At 44.8% G+C, this 15,368-nt stretch overlaps 1 protein-coding gene and 1 pseudogene across 2 annotated transcripts in view; one reads left to right on the forward strand and one right to left on the reverse strand.

Moving 5' to 3' along the window:
* Positions 1-15,368, forward strand: part of STARD9 (StAR related lipid transfer domain containing 9) — a 79,426-nt gene that overhangs the window by 38,243 nt on the left and 25,815 nt on the right. The window contains exons 10-20 of the mRNA XM_080931434.1: positions 3,354-3,421; positions 4,790-4,887; positions 5,243-5,452; positions 5,611-5,708; positions 7,427-7,504; positions 8,125-8,193; positions 9,217-9,396; positions 12,146-12,197; positions 12,511-12,648; positions 13,176-13,261; positions 13,347-13,450. Coding sequence (XP_080787560.1) covers positions 3,354-3,421; positions 4,790-4,887; positions 5,243-5,452; positions 5,611-5,708; positions 7,427-7,504; positions 8,125-8,193; positions 9,217-9,396; positions 12,146-12,197; positions 12,511-12,648; positions 13,176-13,261; positions 13,347-13,450 — 1,181 coding nt within the window. The remainder of the gene's footprint in view (positions 1-3,353; positions 3,422-4,789; positions 4,888-5,242; positions 5,453-5,610; positions 5,709-7,426; positions 7,505-8,124; positions 8,194-9,216; positions 9,397-12,145; positions 12,198-12,510; positions 12,649-13,175; positions 13,262-13,346; positions 13,451-15,368) is intronic.
* On the reverse strand, positions 10,775-11,108 carry LOC308431380 (large ribosomal subunit protein eL33-like; annotated as a pseudogene). Its single transcript has one exon. The product of its transcript is annotated as a large ribosomal subunit protein eL33-like (transcript).

Here is a 15,368-nt window from a genome sequence, read left to right on the forward strand (position 1 = left end):
CTTCTCCCATGCCCACTGTCATCTCCAGCTGAGTAGGTTTAGTAATATCTTTGGATATCGTGGGTATTAGAAACCATGGACATATACAGCAGAAGCTCATTGGACCTGTGGAGCTGGGGAGATGGCTTAGTGGTTAAAAGTGTGTACTGCTGTCACAGAGAGCAGAGGGCAGCCCACATCAATCCTGTCAGGCAGCTCATAACCACATGTAACTTGAGGGGACCCAGCTTCCTCCTTGGGCACTAGCACTCATGTGAACATACCCCCTCCACACAAATTTAAAATGAAATAAATCTTTAAAAAAAAGACTAATTAGATAAAAGCCACCCACACAGTCCTGACTTGACTGAACCTGCACATATGTATAAAGAAGCACACGTGGGCTCTGTGGATAGGGAGTACTGAGATATCCTGAACTTCAAATGCATTTCCCCGCTGACCTGAAGGTCCCTCAACCGAAACTAGAAATCGTACTGAATCAAAACATGGAAGTACTTGGGAGGTGCATCAGGAGGACCAGGAATTCAAAATCAGTCTGGGCTATAACAAGTTCAAGGCCACTGCCCATGTTGGCATACACCTTTATTTAATCCAGCACTTGGGAGGAAGAGGCAGGCAGATCTCTGTAAATTTGAGGCCAGCCTGGTTTACAAAGCAAGTCCAGGGATAGCCAGGGTTACACAGAAGCCCTATTCCCCAAAACAAACAAACAGCAACAAAAACCAGGTTCATGACCAAACGGGGCTACATAAGGCTCTGTATCTAAACAATTGAAACAGAAAAACAAAACAATGAGATATGTAGTCTCTGTTTGTAATCTTAGAATTTGGGAGGCACAGGGAAGAAGTTCAGAAATTCAAGGCCAGCCTGGGCTACAAGAAATCCTGTTTCAAGAAAACAGATCACATTGTGGTGCTTGACTTTGATCCTAGCACTTGGGAAGCTGAGGCAGGAGAATTGCAAATTTGATGCTATTCCAGGGTAGAGAGAGCGAGCAATTAAGTACTTGAGAAAATGTTCAATATCACTAGTAATTAAAGAAATACAAAAGAAAACCTAATAAAATACTACCTTTGATCATGAATACTTTTTCATTGTTTTTTGTTTGGGTTTTTTGAGACAGTTTCTCTGTGTAGCCTTGGCTGTCCTGGAACTCACTCTGTAGACCAGACTGGCCTTGAATTTAGAGATCTGCCTGCCTCCGCTTTTGTCTATTGAATGCTGGGATCAAAGGCATGTGCCACAACTACATGAGCATGGATAAGAGTTTAAAGTGTTTTTTACCCTACATATTGACAAGTTCTCTAATTGTGTACTGCATGTATAAAATGGCACAACTTTAGAAAAGACCAGTAGTTTCTTAAAAAGTTAGATAATATCTAATCATATGACCTAGGCAACATTTCCTCCTAGGTATCTGTTATGGTTTGTATATGGTCAGTCAGGGAGTGACACTATTAGAGGGTGTGACCCTGTTAGAGTAGGTGTGGCCTTGTTGGAGTAGGTGTGTCACTGTGGGTGTGGGCCTTAAAACCCTCATCCTAGGTTCCTGGAATTTGCCCTATAGATTGACCTTGAATTCAGAGATCTTCTTACATTAGTCTCCTGGGATTAAAGGTCAGTACTACCTTGCTTGGGCCTAAGCTTTTTATGGCCACTGTGCCTAAAGATCTCCATGCCAAGATCCAGGTCAGAAACTTGTGTCTTCTGCCTCAAGATATGGTAAACCCTGCAATTCTGGATTGTAGTTCATTCCAGCTATAGCCAAGTTGACAACCAGGAATAGCCATTACAGTATCTAACCAACAGACCAGAAATCATATCCATAAAAGATCTATCTACAAATATTTATAGCAGCTTTATTTGTAATTGTTCAAAACTGCAAATTCCCAATGTCTTTTGAGAAGTAAATAGATAACCATGACATATATGATATGTCTATACAATAGAATACTGAGTAAACACAAACTGACAACACATCTTATAGTTTGAATAGGTATGGCCCACATAATCTCATGTGTTTGAACAGTTGGCCCTATATAGGGAGCTGCACTATTAGAAGATGCGGCCTTATTGGAAGAAGTGTGTCATTGTAGGGGCGTGCTTTGAGATCTCCCGTGCTCAAGCTGAGCCCAGTGTTGCACACAGTCCCCTTCTGCTGTCTGTGGATGAAGATGTAGAACTCTCAGCTCCTCCAGTGCCATGTCTGCCTGGACTCTGCCCCTGCCATGATGATAATAGACTGAACCTCTGAATCTACCCCCAATTAAATGTTGTCCTTGGTCATGGTGTCACTTCACAGCGATAAAACCCTAAGACAGTGCTTCAGCATATTTGAATCTCAAAATTATGCCCAGCCAAAAGAAGCCCAGATGTTGTATGATTCTAGTTTTATGAAATATCACAAAAGGCAGATTAGTGTAAAGCACTGACTAGTGATAACTTGAGCTGGAGATGGGAGCAGAGATTAATTGCAAATACAGTCGGAAGAAATTGGGGATCATTGGAAATGTTCTAAAAGTTAATCTTGATGATGAAGGCACAGCGCTGAAGTTTTGTAAAAGGGGCTGGAAGGATGGCTCAGCAGTGAAGAGTGTGCATGTCTCTTGCAAAGGATCTGAATTCTGATCACAGCACCAAGCTCAGAATTTCCTGGGTCTCAAGGTGCAGGGGAATCTGACATTGTCCAGACCCCTTTGATACCTAGACTCACATGCACGCATCCATATAGAGACACAAATACACAAACATCCAATTCAAAACTAAAATAAGTCTTTCAAAAGATTATAAAACAAGCCAGGCATAATGGTAAACACCTTTAATCCCAGCATTCAGGGGGCAGGTCTCTTGAGTTCAAGACCAGACTGATGTACAGAGTGACTTCCAGGCCAGCCAGGGCCGCACAGAGAAACCCTGTCTGGAAACAACAACAACAACAACATAATACAAACCCACATTGAGTTAGGGGATGAGGGAAACAGAACCAGTTTTGTTAGAGGCGGATAACTGTTCCCAATGGAACATGTTAAATTCTTGCCACAGAAAGAATTTAACATGCTGTGACTGACAGACTAACAGAACTGGTCAAGGGTTATCACATCTTCTGTGGTTCTTTGCTGGTGATAGTAAGAACCCCCCCCAATTGGCTTGCTTGATAAGTGTCCCCCAAAAAACTGTCCAGTGGCTTCTCAGGAGATTTGCCCTACTCACTGTAAGTTGTGCTGGTGATATTAAAAGTCCTGCTGATCAGATAGTGTTCATATAATTCAGAACATGTCACCTTGGTTAGAACAGTATCTATGGGGGAATGCAAATCATTCTAAATGATAGCTTTAAATGTTCTTTGTCCTTAGGCAATCCTACAGAACAACCTCCCCTCAGAGACTGCCAGCAAGATCAATCTTGTGGACCTAGCAGGCAGGTAACTGGGATTTCAAAGCTAAGAATTATTGCTCTCTTGTCAGTGACCTGCAGCTTTCCACTTCCCACGGGCTAGGCATGGCGCCGTGTTCTTCGGTTGAATGTTTTAATCATCCTGAGATTGCAAAAGAAGGAATTCTTGAATGCCAGCTTGAAGGTTACAGGGAGTCAGGAGCTGGGAAACGCTTCCAGATCCTGGGTTCTCAGTCTAAACTGCCTGTCTGAACCTTTAAAACTCCCAGAGCACACCTTAGAGGCCGGGGATCTCTGAGTTTGAGGCCAGCCTGGTCTACAGAGTGAGTTCCAGAACAGCCAGTACTGCACAGAGAAACTCAAAACCCCCAAAACAAAAACCAAAATCACCTAAAGCCTATACCTCAGATCAAATAATGAGGTGATTACGTGGAAGAGGGAAAAGTGAATATCAGTTTTATGTAGCTGTTATACCCACTTTAAACATTTTTAAAGGTACCAGGTTTTGAGTTATTAGATGTATTCATACTGTATTCATATTGTAGCCAAACATGTATCCAGAAAAGAAAAATTTGGGGATCTTATAAGAAGGTATATGATAACATAAGGGAATTTGAAATTTCAAAATTCCAGTCTAGTGAGGAGCTGGTGACTTTCAGTGATAGAGTGCTTACCAGTTATGCACTAAGCTCTGGGTTTAGTCCCAGACAGCAATGGGGTGAGGGTGGGCGAAGCTAAGTCTGTCTGAAAGCATTTCAGGTAACCAAAGTCGTGAATTTTAACTACTTGCCATTACTCTGAAAAGGGCTTTTGAGGTGGGCATAACAGTTACCTGCCTTTAATCCCAGCACCCAGGAGACAGGCTGATGATCTCTGTTAGTTCCAGGCCAGTTTGGGTTACAAAATGAGACCCTGTCTTAAAAAACACAAAAGGACGGTAGACTTTTGAGACATGTGAGCGTTAACGACACAGATACAATCAAAATATGAATTTAAAGCAAGTCTTCCCTGTGAGTGACTGCTACCATCAATACAGTAGATAAGCATTGTTTGGCCTAAAATGCTCTGGCAGCTCCCCCCACCACCAAAAAAATAAACACTAGCAGGATTTACACGGGGAGCTGTGTGGAGGCCATTGTACAGTCTTACATCCCACACTGGCTGGGACAGGTGCAGACCTGGCTGTTGAAGGACCTCGAAGGCAAACCATCATGGTTGTCAGTAAGTGGGATGCTGGATCCGCTTCTGTTTGTATCCAGAAAGAAGAAAAGTGTTGAGGATGACACAGGAGAGAGTGAAGCACGAGAAACTGATCCTATGGCTGTGTTATAATGACGGTCCAGCAGCACTGTAGAGTCGTCTTTGCTTTATTTTTACTTTTCTTGGTCTGTTTTAGTGAGAGAGCTGATCCCAGTTACTGTAAGGACCGGATTACCGAAGGCGCCAATATCAACAAGTCCCTCGTGACTCTGGGAATTGTAATCTCCACTTTAGGTATTTTGGTACTGGACTCGGGGTGAATGGCGTTGGGAGGGGACACTTTGGAAAATAACTCATACTCTTTTCATTTTGTCAAAATGTGGTAGATGCTTACAAAATTATTTTTTGATAAGGTTACATTTTGGTTAGAGCATGAAACCTGTTGTTTTTAGCACGTGAGTGACTGTCATTCTAGAATTATGTTAAAATATTCCTCATCGTAGTTCAAACTGAACTCAAACTTAAAGCCTCTGATGTATCACACGAGGGAAAGGAGTATGATACTCACTCTGTGTTCTGTAATCATTGTTTTTTGTGCATTTGCTTCAGAACACCTTCAGTATTCTACTTTTGTTTTTTATCTATTAAGCCCAGAACTCGCAAGTGTTCAGCAGCTGCCAGAGCCTCAGTAGTGCAGCCAGCAGTGGGGGTGACAGTGGGATTCCTAGCACCCTGTCGGGGACCAGCAGCGGAGGGGGATCTGCAAGGAGGCAGTCTTACATCCCATACCGGGACTCTGTGCTGACCTGGCTGCTGAAGGAAAGCCTCGGAGGCAACTCCAAAACCATCATGGTTGCCAGTAAGTGGGATGTTGGATCTGCTCTTTGGAGCTGGTACTGTGTCTAGAAAATGCACTGGCCACTAACACTCCTCAGTCCCTCAAGCGTGCATTTGCAGTAAGACTAGGAGTAAGAGGGAGGGGCCACAGTATTTCTCATCTTTATCCTTCTACCTCAGCTGTGTCCCCTGCACACACCAGCTACAGTGAGACCGTGAGTACAATGAGATACGCATCCAATGCCAAAAACATCATCAACAAGCCACGGGTGAACGAGGTATGACCTTCACTGGAAGACCTGGTCTGACAGTGTTTGAAATTCTCCTTGTTTTCTCTGTTTCTCTCTCATTTCTGTCATAGCGTCTCTGTTGCAGTGATAAAACATTGATGAGGAGCAACTTGGGAAGAAAAGCTGTCACTTGTCTGTTGCTGTGATAAATACCATAACCAAGGCAACTTATAGGAGAAAGAGTTTATTTGGGGCTTATGGTCCTAGAGGGTTAGAGTCCATGATGGTGGAGTAATGGGAGCAGGTGGAAGGAAGGTGTCCAGAGCAGCAACTGAGAGCTTACAACTCAGTTGCAAGGAGGAGGCCTAGAGAACTAGCTAGAAATGGCTTTGAAACTTCAAAACCCTCCCACAGTGACATGTTTCCTCTAGCAAGGCTATACCTCCTAATCCTCCCCCAAACAGCCACCAGCTGGGACCAAGTATTCAGATGTCTAAGATTTATGGGGGGGGGGTCTCATTTAAAACACCACAAAGGGGTTCTCACTTATACAGATTACAGTCCACCACTGAGGGAAGCTGAGGCAGGAACCTGAAGTAACTCTGTTTGCTGGATTGCCCTCCATGGCTCACTCAGCTTGATTTTTATACAGTCTAGACCACCTAACCCAGAAGTGGCACCATCCCTGTCAACCATTAACCAAGAAAATGCCCCATAGGCTTGCCTACAGTTCAGTCTGAGAGACACCTTCTCGGTTGAGGTTTCAGTTTTTCAAATGACATTAGCTTCTGTCAAGTTGACAAAAATCTAACAAGCACAATTTTCATCCCAACTTGGCTTCTGCAAATGACGTACATTTTCTCCCAATGTAGTGCCCTGTCTTTCTCTGACCTCTCAGCAAATAATTTTATGAACAGTTTTCTTTAAGCATTTGTTCCTTTAAAGCCATTCCTCTTAAGATCTCTAGTGCGTGATTGACATTCTAAGAAAGGTTATTTAGAACTTGTTTGATGCTTTTTAAAATTTATTTCTTTTATTTATATGAGTACACTGTAGTTGTCAGACACACCAGAAGAGGACATCGGATCCCAGACGGTTGTGAGCCACCATGAGGTTGCTGGGAATTGAACTCAGAACTTCTGGAAGAGCAGTCAGTGCTTTTAACTGCTGAGCCATCTCTCCAGCCCCTGATGCTTTTATTTTTAATTGATACTTATTGTGTCTGGGTTTTATTATATAATTTGCAGTTGACTTCCCTTTTGGATTAAAATGGCAGTATAAGGAACTTGTGGTTTTGAAAGGTAAGTAATGATGTGAGAACATTGTAAATGTTCCTTATCTCTTGGAGATTCAGTGAAGTTTAAGAGCTGGGGTCACAGCTGCTGGACAGACATACCTAGGGGCTGTTTTCAAAGGCTGTGTGATTAGGCATGTATCAGATTTAGTCATCATATAGAAGGATTAGCATTTGTTAACTTCCCTGACCTGCTCTAAGATGATTTTGTTGATCTTTGAAAGTTCATATGCAAAAGAATCACCTGAAGAATTTGTTAAACATAATTGAGCCCCAACTCCCAAGAACTGTTTTCTGGGATGGAGCTGGAATTTGCATTTGTCACAAGCTTTTGGATGATGCTGATACTGTAGGTCCTGGGATTATACTTTGAGAAGTCACTCCCAAAGAATAACACCCTTCTCCAAAGGAGCACTTCATAGCAGTTTGGACCTGCTATGAGCCAATGGTGATTGAGTTCTCTGTGTTTCAGGATGCGAATGTGAAGCTCATCCGAGAACTCAGGGAAGAGATTGAGAGGCTGAAAGCCATGCTGCTGAACTTTGAACTGGTATGACGGCAGTCAGTACTTTTTCGTACTCCAGTGATGGTCTTGTATCTCGGACACTTGGAGCCTGCCATACTCTGTGTTTTCAAGTTTTATATTTTTATTGTGTGTCTGTGTGAACATGGGTGTATACGTGCATGTAGAAGCTAGAAGACAGCTTTTTGGGAGTGGTTCTCTCCTTCCACCCTGGGCTCTGGGGATAGAACTCAGGTTGTCAGGCATGCACAGATGGAGCTTCTGCCTGCCTAGTCTGGCTGGCTGGCTGGCCCTGAACTCTATCTTTTCAGTCGACAGTGATGGAGCAAAGGCAGAAGGATCCCCCTGATTTCTCCATGGCTTCAGATGAACTGGATGGCCTTTCCTTGTGTCCTTTTATCTAAAGGACATTTGCCTTACTGGCCCTTGCTCTCTGTGGAATTGGGTGCTAGAGAAACATTTCATTTCTCTTCCTTTGTGAGGAGTCAAATACCAAATGCCTCTGACTTATGTCTTAACTTTGGTGGTAAAGTCTTTGCCTTGTCCATACTTTATCCTTCTTAGGCGTGATGATGGGACCTACATGTAGGTCATACCCAGAAAACATCTCTCTCTCTCTCTCTCTCTCTCTCTCTCTCTCTCTGCAGAGGAACTTCAGCTCAGTAAATGACGATCTGGATGAGAGCCTGCAGGAGCTAGTCCAGAGTGATTTGAAGGTGAGTGTGGAGTGGACCTAGTAGAGTTTTCCAGTAACCTGCAAATAAGTTTGATCTCATCTGTCATTCCTGCTCCCTCAGTGGGGCAGAGGCCAGCTGTCTAGTTCAGAAACCACTTTCATTTCCATTGAGCCTTGAGTAGAGAAGGTGTTTGTTTGGGGATAGTTTGAGTAGCCTAGAAAAGTGATTTTCTAGTCAGTAAATTAGGTAATCAGCATGTAGTCACCGACTGAGCACTCAGATTGGAGCTTCAAGGGATAGAGGAGCCCCTGCCTCAGGTGGCGCAGACCACTTGGATACACAGAGGCTGGCGTTCCATGACATGTCTGATGAGGAAGAAATCATCATGCCCTATAATTTTTGGAACAACTGTCATATGCTGGAAGGCAGAGAACTGGTTTGGAACCAGACCTTGAGGAATTGGCAGTCATTAGAGAGGGAGAAGGGCACTTTGTATGAGGGAGAGATGACATAAGCCAAGCCACAGAGCGACCTGAGACAGCAACAGTGTAGAAGCATGTGCAGATTACCTGGTGCAGGGAACATAATGGAACAAAGATAGTCATTTCACCACATCAGGGGCATGGCAAGGGAGGCAGGAAGGAACCGGGGACATGGTACTTCTTTCTAAAGCACACTTCCTCTGATTAGGCCCTACCTTCTAAAGTTTCCATCACCTTCCAAAACAATGCCACCAGCTGCGCATCAAGTCTTTGACACTGGAGCCTCTGGGGCATTTCATATTCAAACCATGACACATTTTTTTTCCAGTTAAAAGAACAATGTATGCTCTAAGCATTTATTAAAGGTGCTGCCGTTTATGAAAAATAACACTTCCTTATTAAAAAGCACTTAAAACACACGAAACACTCACAGATGAAAAGGTCCAAGGACCTCTGTGACATTCCAAATAGTGACAGCAGGGATCAGGGTTCATGAGGAAGTGAAACATGGAGGCAGCAGGTGAGAGTAGACTTCAGTCTTCCCCACACAGGGAGTCTGTCATCTCTTGTACCTCTGCAGATAGACGCGCTGACTCACCACTGGACTGAGAAGTGGAGTGACCGGCAGGCACTCATGGAGCATTATGGCGTGGACATCAACAGGAAGAGGGCCAGGGTGGTCATCGACTCCAGCCTGCCACACCTGATGGCTCTGGAGGATGATGTGCTCAGCACAGGTGTCGTGCTTTATCACCTCAAGGTGAGGAGGCCGCTCACCTCCTCTCTCCCCAGCCCCTGGCCTCAGAAGTGAAGGAAGGAAAGGAGCTCACAGCCGTATTCTTAGGGATCCAGACCAAGGCCTCAGAGCTACCTCGGGGATCTGATCCAGCCGCAGAGTGGGATTTGTTTGAGTTTTGTGTAAATGGCTGGAGGAAGCTGGGAATCAGCATGATTATTGGTTTTCAGCTCCTGATGCTTTCCTGTAACTGACTCATTATTTCTGTGCCTTAATTTCACATTAAGGTAAGAGTGACACCTTTTCTATTGCTTTTCTGTATTCTGAAGCACAGTTACAGAGAGCAAAATCCTAACCTCAAAAACACAATCGGTATAAGCCGAGAAGGGTGCCCTGTGCACCCTTCAGTCCCTGCTGCTCAGGAAGGTGATGTGGGAAAGTCTGAGGCCAGATTGCTTAAGAAGAAGGAGGTAACTGTCAGAGCTTCTAAACTACAATCCAGGCTGCTCAAACATGGGCAAATTCAAGAGTCTAGAAAGTTTTCTTCTCACACCTTCATTGAGCCTGCAAATCAAAACAGATGCCTCCCCTCCACACTACCCCTGAAGAGAGACCAGGAGCAAGGCAACTCACAAAAAGAAAGCATTTAGTTGAGATCTTCCTTATAGTCTCAGAGGGTTACTCCAAGCCTATCAAGGCAGGGAGCAGGACAGCAGTCAGGCAGGCATGTCGTTGGGGCAATAACTAAGAGCTCACATCTGATCTAGAAGTTGCAGGCTAAGAGAGAGCAAGACTGGGCCCAGTGTGGACTTTTGAAACCCTAAAACCTAGTGACATACTTCCTAATTCTTCCCTAACCCAGCATTCTAACATGAGCCTATAGAGACCATTCTGAATCAAACCACCACAGAATGGGTTCTTTCACCTCGAATGGGAAAAGTAAAAAAAAAAAAAAAAAAAAGCCCTTCTTGACTGGATCCTAAAACCCTGTACCCAGCTGCTGGGGTTTTTTGGTCTATTCTAGATGTAGTCAAGTTGACAACCAAGATCAGCCATCACGTGTCTCCCTTGGCAGTGTTGACAAAAGTTGGCAACCATTGACTTGTATGGCGGAAGGAGAGGTAGAGGGGCACAGGGCAAAGTTAAAACATCATTGCTTCCAGAATTCTTCTCATACGCTGTCTTGGTCAAGCTACAAGGTCTCCCTGTTCTCTCTGCTAATAGTGTGTGGCCTGGTGAGGATTTTAGTCTCATTGAAGAGGTGTTGGGGTACGGCTGAAAAAGTACAGTGGAGGATTCAGAGACTTGAATTGAGGCCTCAGCTTTTCTACTTAGCAAATGGGTTTTTTTTTTTTTTTTTTAAGAGCACAAATCTACTTTTATTTATTTACTCTCCATTAGTTTAAATCCAGGATGGGTACAGCATCACACGGATTTTGTGTCCAATGGCCTTTGCAGGAAGGTTGCTTCGGAATTTGGCACAAACCCATACCACTGTTTCCATGGGCCCAAGTTACTTCTCCCCAGATCACTCTGGTTTTGTTTGGTTTGCCTCCAGGAGTCACTGTGTTGTGTTTTGCTTTGTACACATAAGCACATCTCTTGCCTAAGTAGAACTCTGTTTCATCTCGGGCATAAACGCCTTCAATTTTAAGAAGAGCCGTGTGCTCTCTTTGGTTCCGGAGACCTCACTTGTATCCAGCAACAGTGGCCCTGCACCTCAACCTTCCGGACATACTTGCGATCTTTAGAAGTCCTGTTCCACAGGCGCCAAGATGGCGGAAAGAGCAGCAAATGGGTTTTTTAGGCAATTTGTTCTCTATGAGCTTCAGATTTCTGGCCTATAAGAAGGATACAGTAACACCAACATTTGAGGTTAATGGATTAAACAAAGCCAAGCATAGTTATAAATTCCAGTGATCCCAGCACTGACGCAAGAAGCTGAGAGTTCAAGGCCAAACCAGGCTACAAAGTGGGTTTCTGGCTCAAAAAGCAAACAAACAAAAAGAAGTTAGATGATGTCTACAAAACGTCCAGCATAATACTTGGGACATAGCAAATGGTTAAGAAACAATGATGCACCCTCAAGTTAGCATCTTTGTTACCATGTTACTTTGTTACCATCTTTGTTACCTTCTAATAGCTGTGTGGTCTGCAGTGGGTTTGTCCTAACCAGGGGCCCAAAGCCTAGTGTTGTACTAATTCAGTGCTTTGCCTGTGTTAACACCAGTTGCTGTGCTCTCTTCTACTCTCTTCCAGTTCCTCTCGCTTCTAGAGACACCTTCCCCTGTTTGTGCTAACCCTTCATAGAATTTGGCATCTGTTATGCTTCCTCTGTGGAGCAAGAAGGTAACAATCCATAAACCTTTACAAAAAGTCTGAGTCTCCTGAATCAAACATGGCCCACGCTAACCTCAGTTGCTTTGAGATTGAAGTGTATGTGGTACATGTGTGCCCCGTTCCGTTTACTGAAGAACTTCTAACCAGCAGCTCTAGCTATCCCCTGACCTCAGGCCACAGGGCAGAAAGGAGTCTATCAGCACTTGTTGGGCTCTGCAAATAGGCAGTGCTGCGTATTACTGCCAGTGTCCCCTGGACTGCAGAGCGAGCGGATGGAAGGTCAGAACAGCCCAGTGAGGTTGGCAAATGGTTCTGAGAATGCTGAGTTGGGCGTGGAAAGGCATATTACATACAGATGTGGACTATGCTTGGAGGGCAGGGCCATGTCTCTCTCTATTCTTATTAAAATGGCTTCTTTCCTTCCTCCCCATAGGAGGGGACAACAAAAATAGGAAGGATTGACTCAGACCAGGAGCAGGATATAGGTAGGTGATCACACATTTGCAGCTGATACACAGCAGCTATTTGTGCCTGAAAGGTTTACTAAAGGAAGCTGATGATCTGAAGTGGAAAGGAGTCTCGGAAGGGTTATGCGTCTGCTTTTCTCTCTGCCGCTAGCTTTTGAGTTGGAACTTGGAAGGAGGAGGCTTATATGGGGGAGACTTTGAGCTCTTGGTGGTTTCAGGTGGCGGGAGTTCCTTTTTTGCTGAGCTGGGAAATGTTCTAGGTGTTGGGTTGGAACTTGTAAAAACTGGAAGAGGCATTTTCCTGAGTGATTTCCAACCTCCGCCTCTTTAGTCCTTCAGGGCCAGTGGATTGAGAGAGACCACTGCACGATCACTAGCTCGTGTGGGGTGGTCATTCTCCAGCCTATCCAAGGGGCTCGCTGTACAGTCAATGGTCGTGAGGTCACTGCTTCCTGCCGTCTGACACAAGGTAAGGCTGTCTGCTCCCAGGGTGTATGTGGACGAGTGATGGACAGCTTCAATCTAATAGTTTCAGCGTGAAACAAGAGTCACTCGTGTGTTACTCAGCCTCTTTACCTAGAGACATGAAGATTTTCTAACACGATCCTCCTCATTCTAGGACCCAGGAGTAGAGATGACTCATGGAGATTTGTGCCTTTTTATCTGGACCTCAGTTTCTTCATCTGTGATAGTGGGAGCATAGGGTAGGACTGAAAGAAGCCTGTCCTTTTGCAGTTCCTGGTAGTTTGCTATAAAGACTTTGTGTCAGTGTGCCTCTAGTACTAATCTATTTAAATTAGCTGAACTCGGAGCCTGCCTCTTCATGAAATTTCTCTGACTACACTACCTAGAATTTGTCCTGCCGTTTATTTGATTATAAGTGTGAGATGTATAATTAATAGATATCAACTTAGCTTGTCGCAGGCACGAATTTATCTCACAGTGTCACAGTTTATATCAGGGCATGATTACGGACTGAATTCTGGTTTGTCACAGGAGCTGTCATAACACTGGGGAAAGCGCAGAAGTTCCGGTTTAACCACCCAGCCGAGGCTGCTTTGCTGCGGCACCAAAGGCTCAAGGTAGGCATGGCTGTGATTTCCGGGTGGCTGTTGGGGAGGCTTCTGCACTACCCTGTTGGGCCCACTGCTCTCTTCCGTGTCACAGGTTGGAGAGGCTCTTGGCAGCAGTGGCTCTTTGGAATGGCTGGACTTGGATGGAGATTCCAGTGCCTCAGGACTGGGTCTCTGTTCTGTGCTCAGGAAGGAGAGGTGAGAATCTGCTGCCTGCTGCAATGGAGTCTGTTTCTTAGTCCGGAACAGAACAGACACTGGGAGAGTGTTGTGGAGCAACGAAGGTCCGAACAAATTTGTTCCAGATTGACTTCGAACAAATTTGTTCCAGATTGACTTGAGCAAGTGTTGAAAATAAAATGTTCTCCACAGGTTCAGGCATTGGAGACCAATCTCCGCCTTGTGGCATAGCCTATGAGGTGTTAGACACTTTGGGAGGTATGATAGAGTCCAAAGAAGCAGCTCACTGAAAGCGAGTTCTTGAGGGTGCATCTTATTCCACCTCCCTCTGCCCCCCTTTCCACTTCCTGATACCATGAGGTGAGCCACTTGGTGCCACCTCATGTGCCCCTAACCTTGCTCATGCCCAAGCTGCAGGGTCATCTCCCGTAGACTGGGACTTCTGAACTGGTAGACTAAGATGAATCCTTTTCTCAAGTCGTTTCTCTCAGGTGCTTGCTATAGCAATGAAAAACTATGAATAATCTGAAAATGCGGAGCTGGCTGCTGAGTTTGTAGCTGACAGGGCCGTAGCCACAGCCCTCATTTGTGCCCTGCTTGGTATCTCTTCTCACCGAAAGACACGCATCTCCCCTGCCAACAAGATTCATCTGGGAAGTGTTAGCAGACATCTTTGGTACTGCTTCTAAACCTTTACTTCCTCACAGTTCTTTAAGTCTCGGTGCACCTGTGTGTGAGCTCATAGTATGTATATTGGTTAGCCTCCAGAATATATGGCTTCCTTTGGATCTTTAAAATGTGTCTCTTTTATTCTCTCAACCAATGATGTAGAGCTATGCACGTGAGGGATCTGGACCTATGGGAACAATGAGAGAACATGCTGAGAGTCTGCCCTCCCTCCTGCTTCTCTTGCTTTGTGATAAACTTTCAAGTCTTGAGCTAATTTATATGCAACAGCTGGTTTTCTACTTCATTATTGTCTATACAGAATCCTTCCCTTGCTTGGATACCTGGTGGGTTAGCCCCACCCCCATCCCCAAGCTCCTTTGTTCCTTTAGCCAGACTGACCTGTAGGTCAGGTCTAACTGTAGGAAAGTCATGGGGACTCAGTACCAGTGAGATCACTAGTAAGAATATCAAGCACTTCCAGCACAGGATTCACACAGGTTCTTGTGACCCTTGGCCCTTTTGGAGGGATCTGGCTCTCTTTCTTTTGGCCTGGAGTATTTGGCAGACTAAGATAGTCTAACACTGATGGGAGGAGACGATGTTGATGGAGAAGCTGAGTGAGCAGCAGAGCGTCAGAGGTTTAGAGATGGGTGGTCTTAGGGTCAAGGTCTTAGGGGCTAGACAAGCTGACCCAGGTGGAGAGGATCAAGGCCAAAAAGAATTTGGGACTGAGGCTGAAGTTGTTTTCTCAGAAAGAACCCCTGGTTCTGTAGGGAAGCCATGAAAGGAGCTTTGTTTTGGGTAAGGTTTCCCTGGGAGGACAAATTGAAGATCTGTTTTTTCTCAGAGTGCAGGTTACAGGGAACATTACACTGAAATTTGAAGAGCTATGGATATATAAAGGTGCACTGGAGTTGGGTAAACATTCACATTTGGCCCTACCACATAAAAGCCATGTGATCTCAGCTCACTTAGTCTTTGAGCCTGTTTCCTCACCTCTAAAGTAAGAATGCTTCCCTTCCCAGGGATCCCGTGAGGACCAGTGGAGCTGAACGGGCATAATGCCCTCATGCCCTCGGCCCGATGGCTGTAGGGATGAGCTGCCTAGGGAAACTGCTTTCCTTTCTCGTCCTCTTGTCTAATCCTCCTCCCCAGAGAGCTCTGTAGGCTCATCCTACCTTTTAAATATCTTCGGGACTCTGGCCTTTCATCAACACTAAGAATGTGCTCTTTTATTTATCTGACTGTGAAGGGCTTCAGAGTCAAG

This window comes from Micromys minutus (assembly GCF_963924665.1).
Source record: "Micromys minutus genome assembly, chromosome: 17".
Lineage (NCBI taxonomy): Eukaryota > Metazoa > Chordata > Mammalia > Rodentia > Muridae > Micromys > Micromys minutus.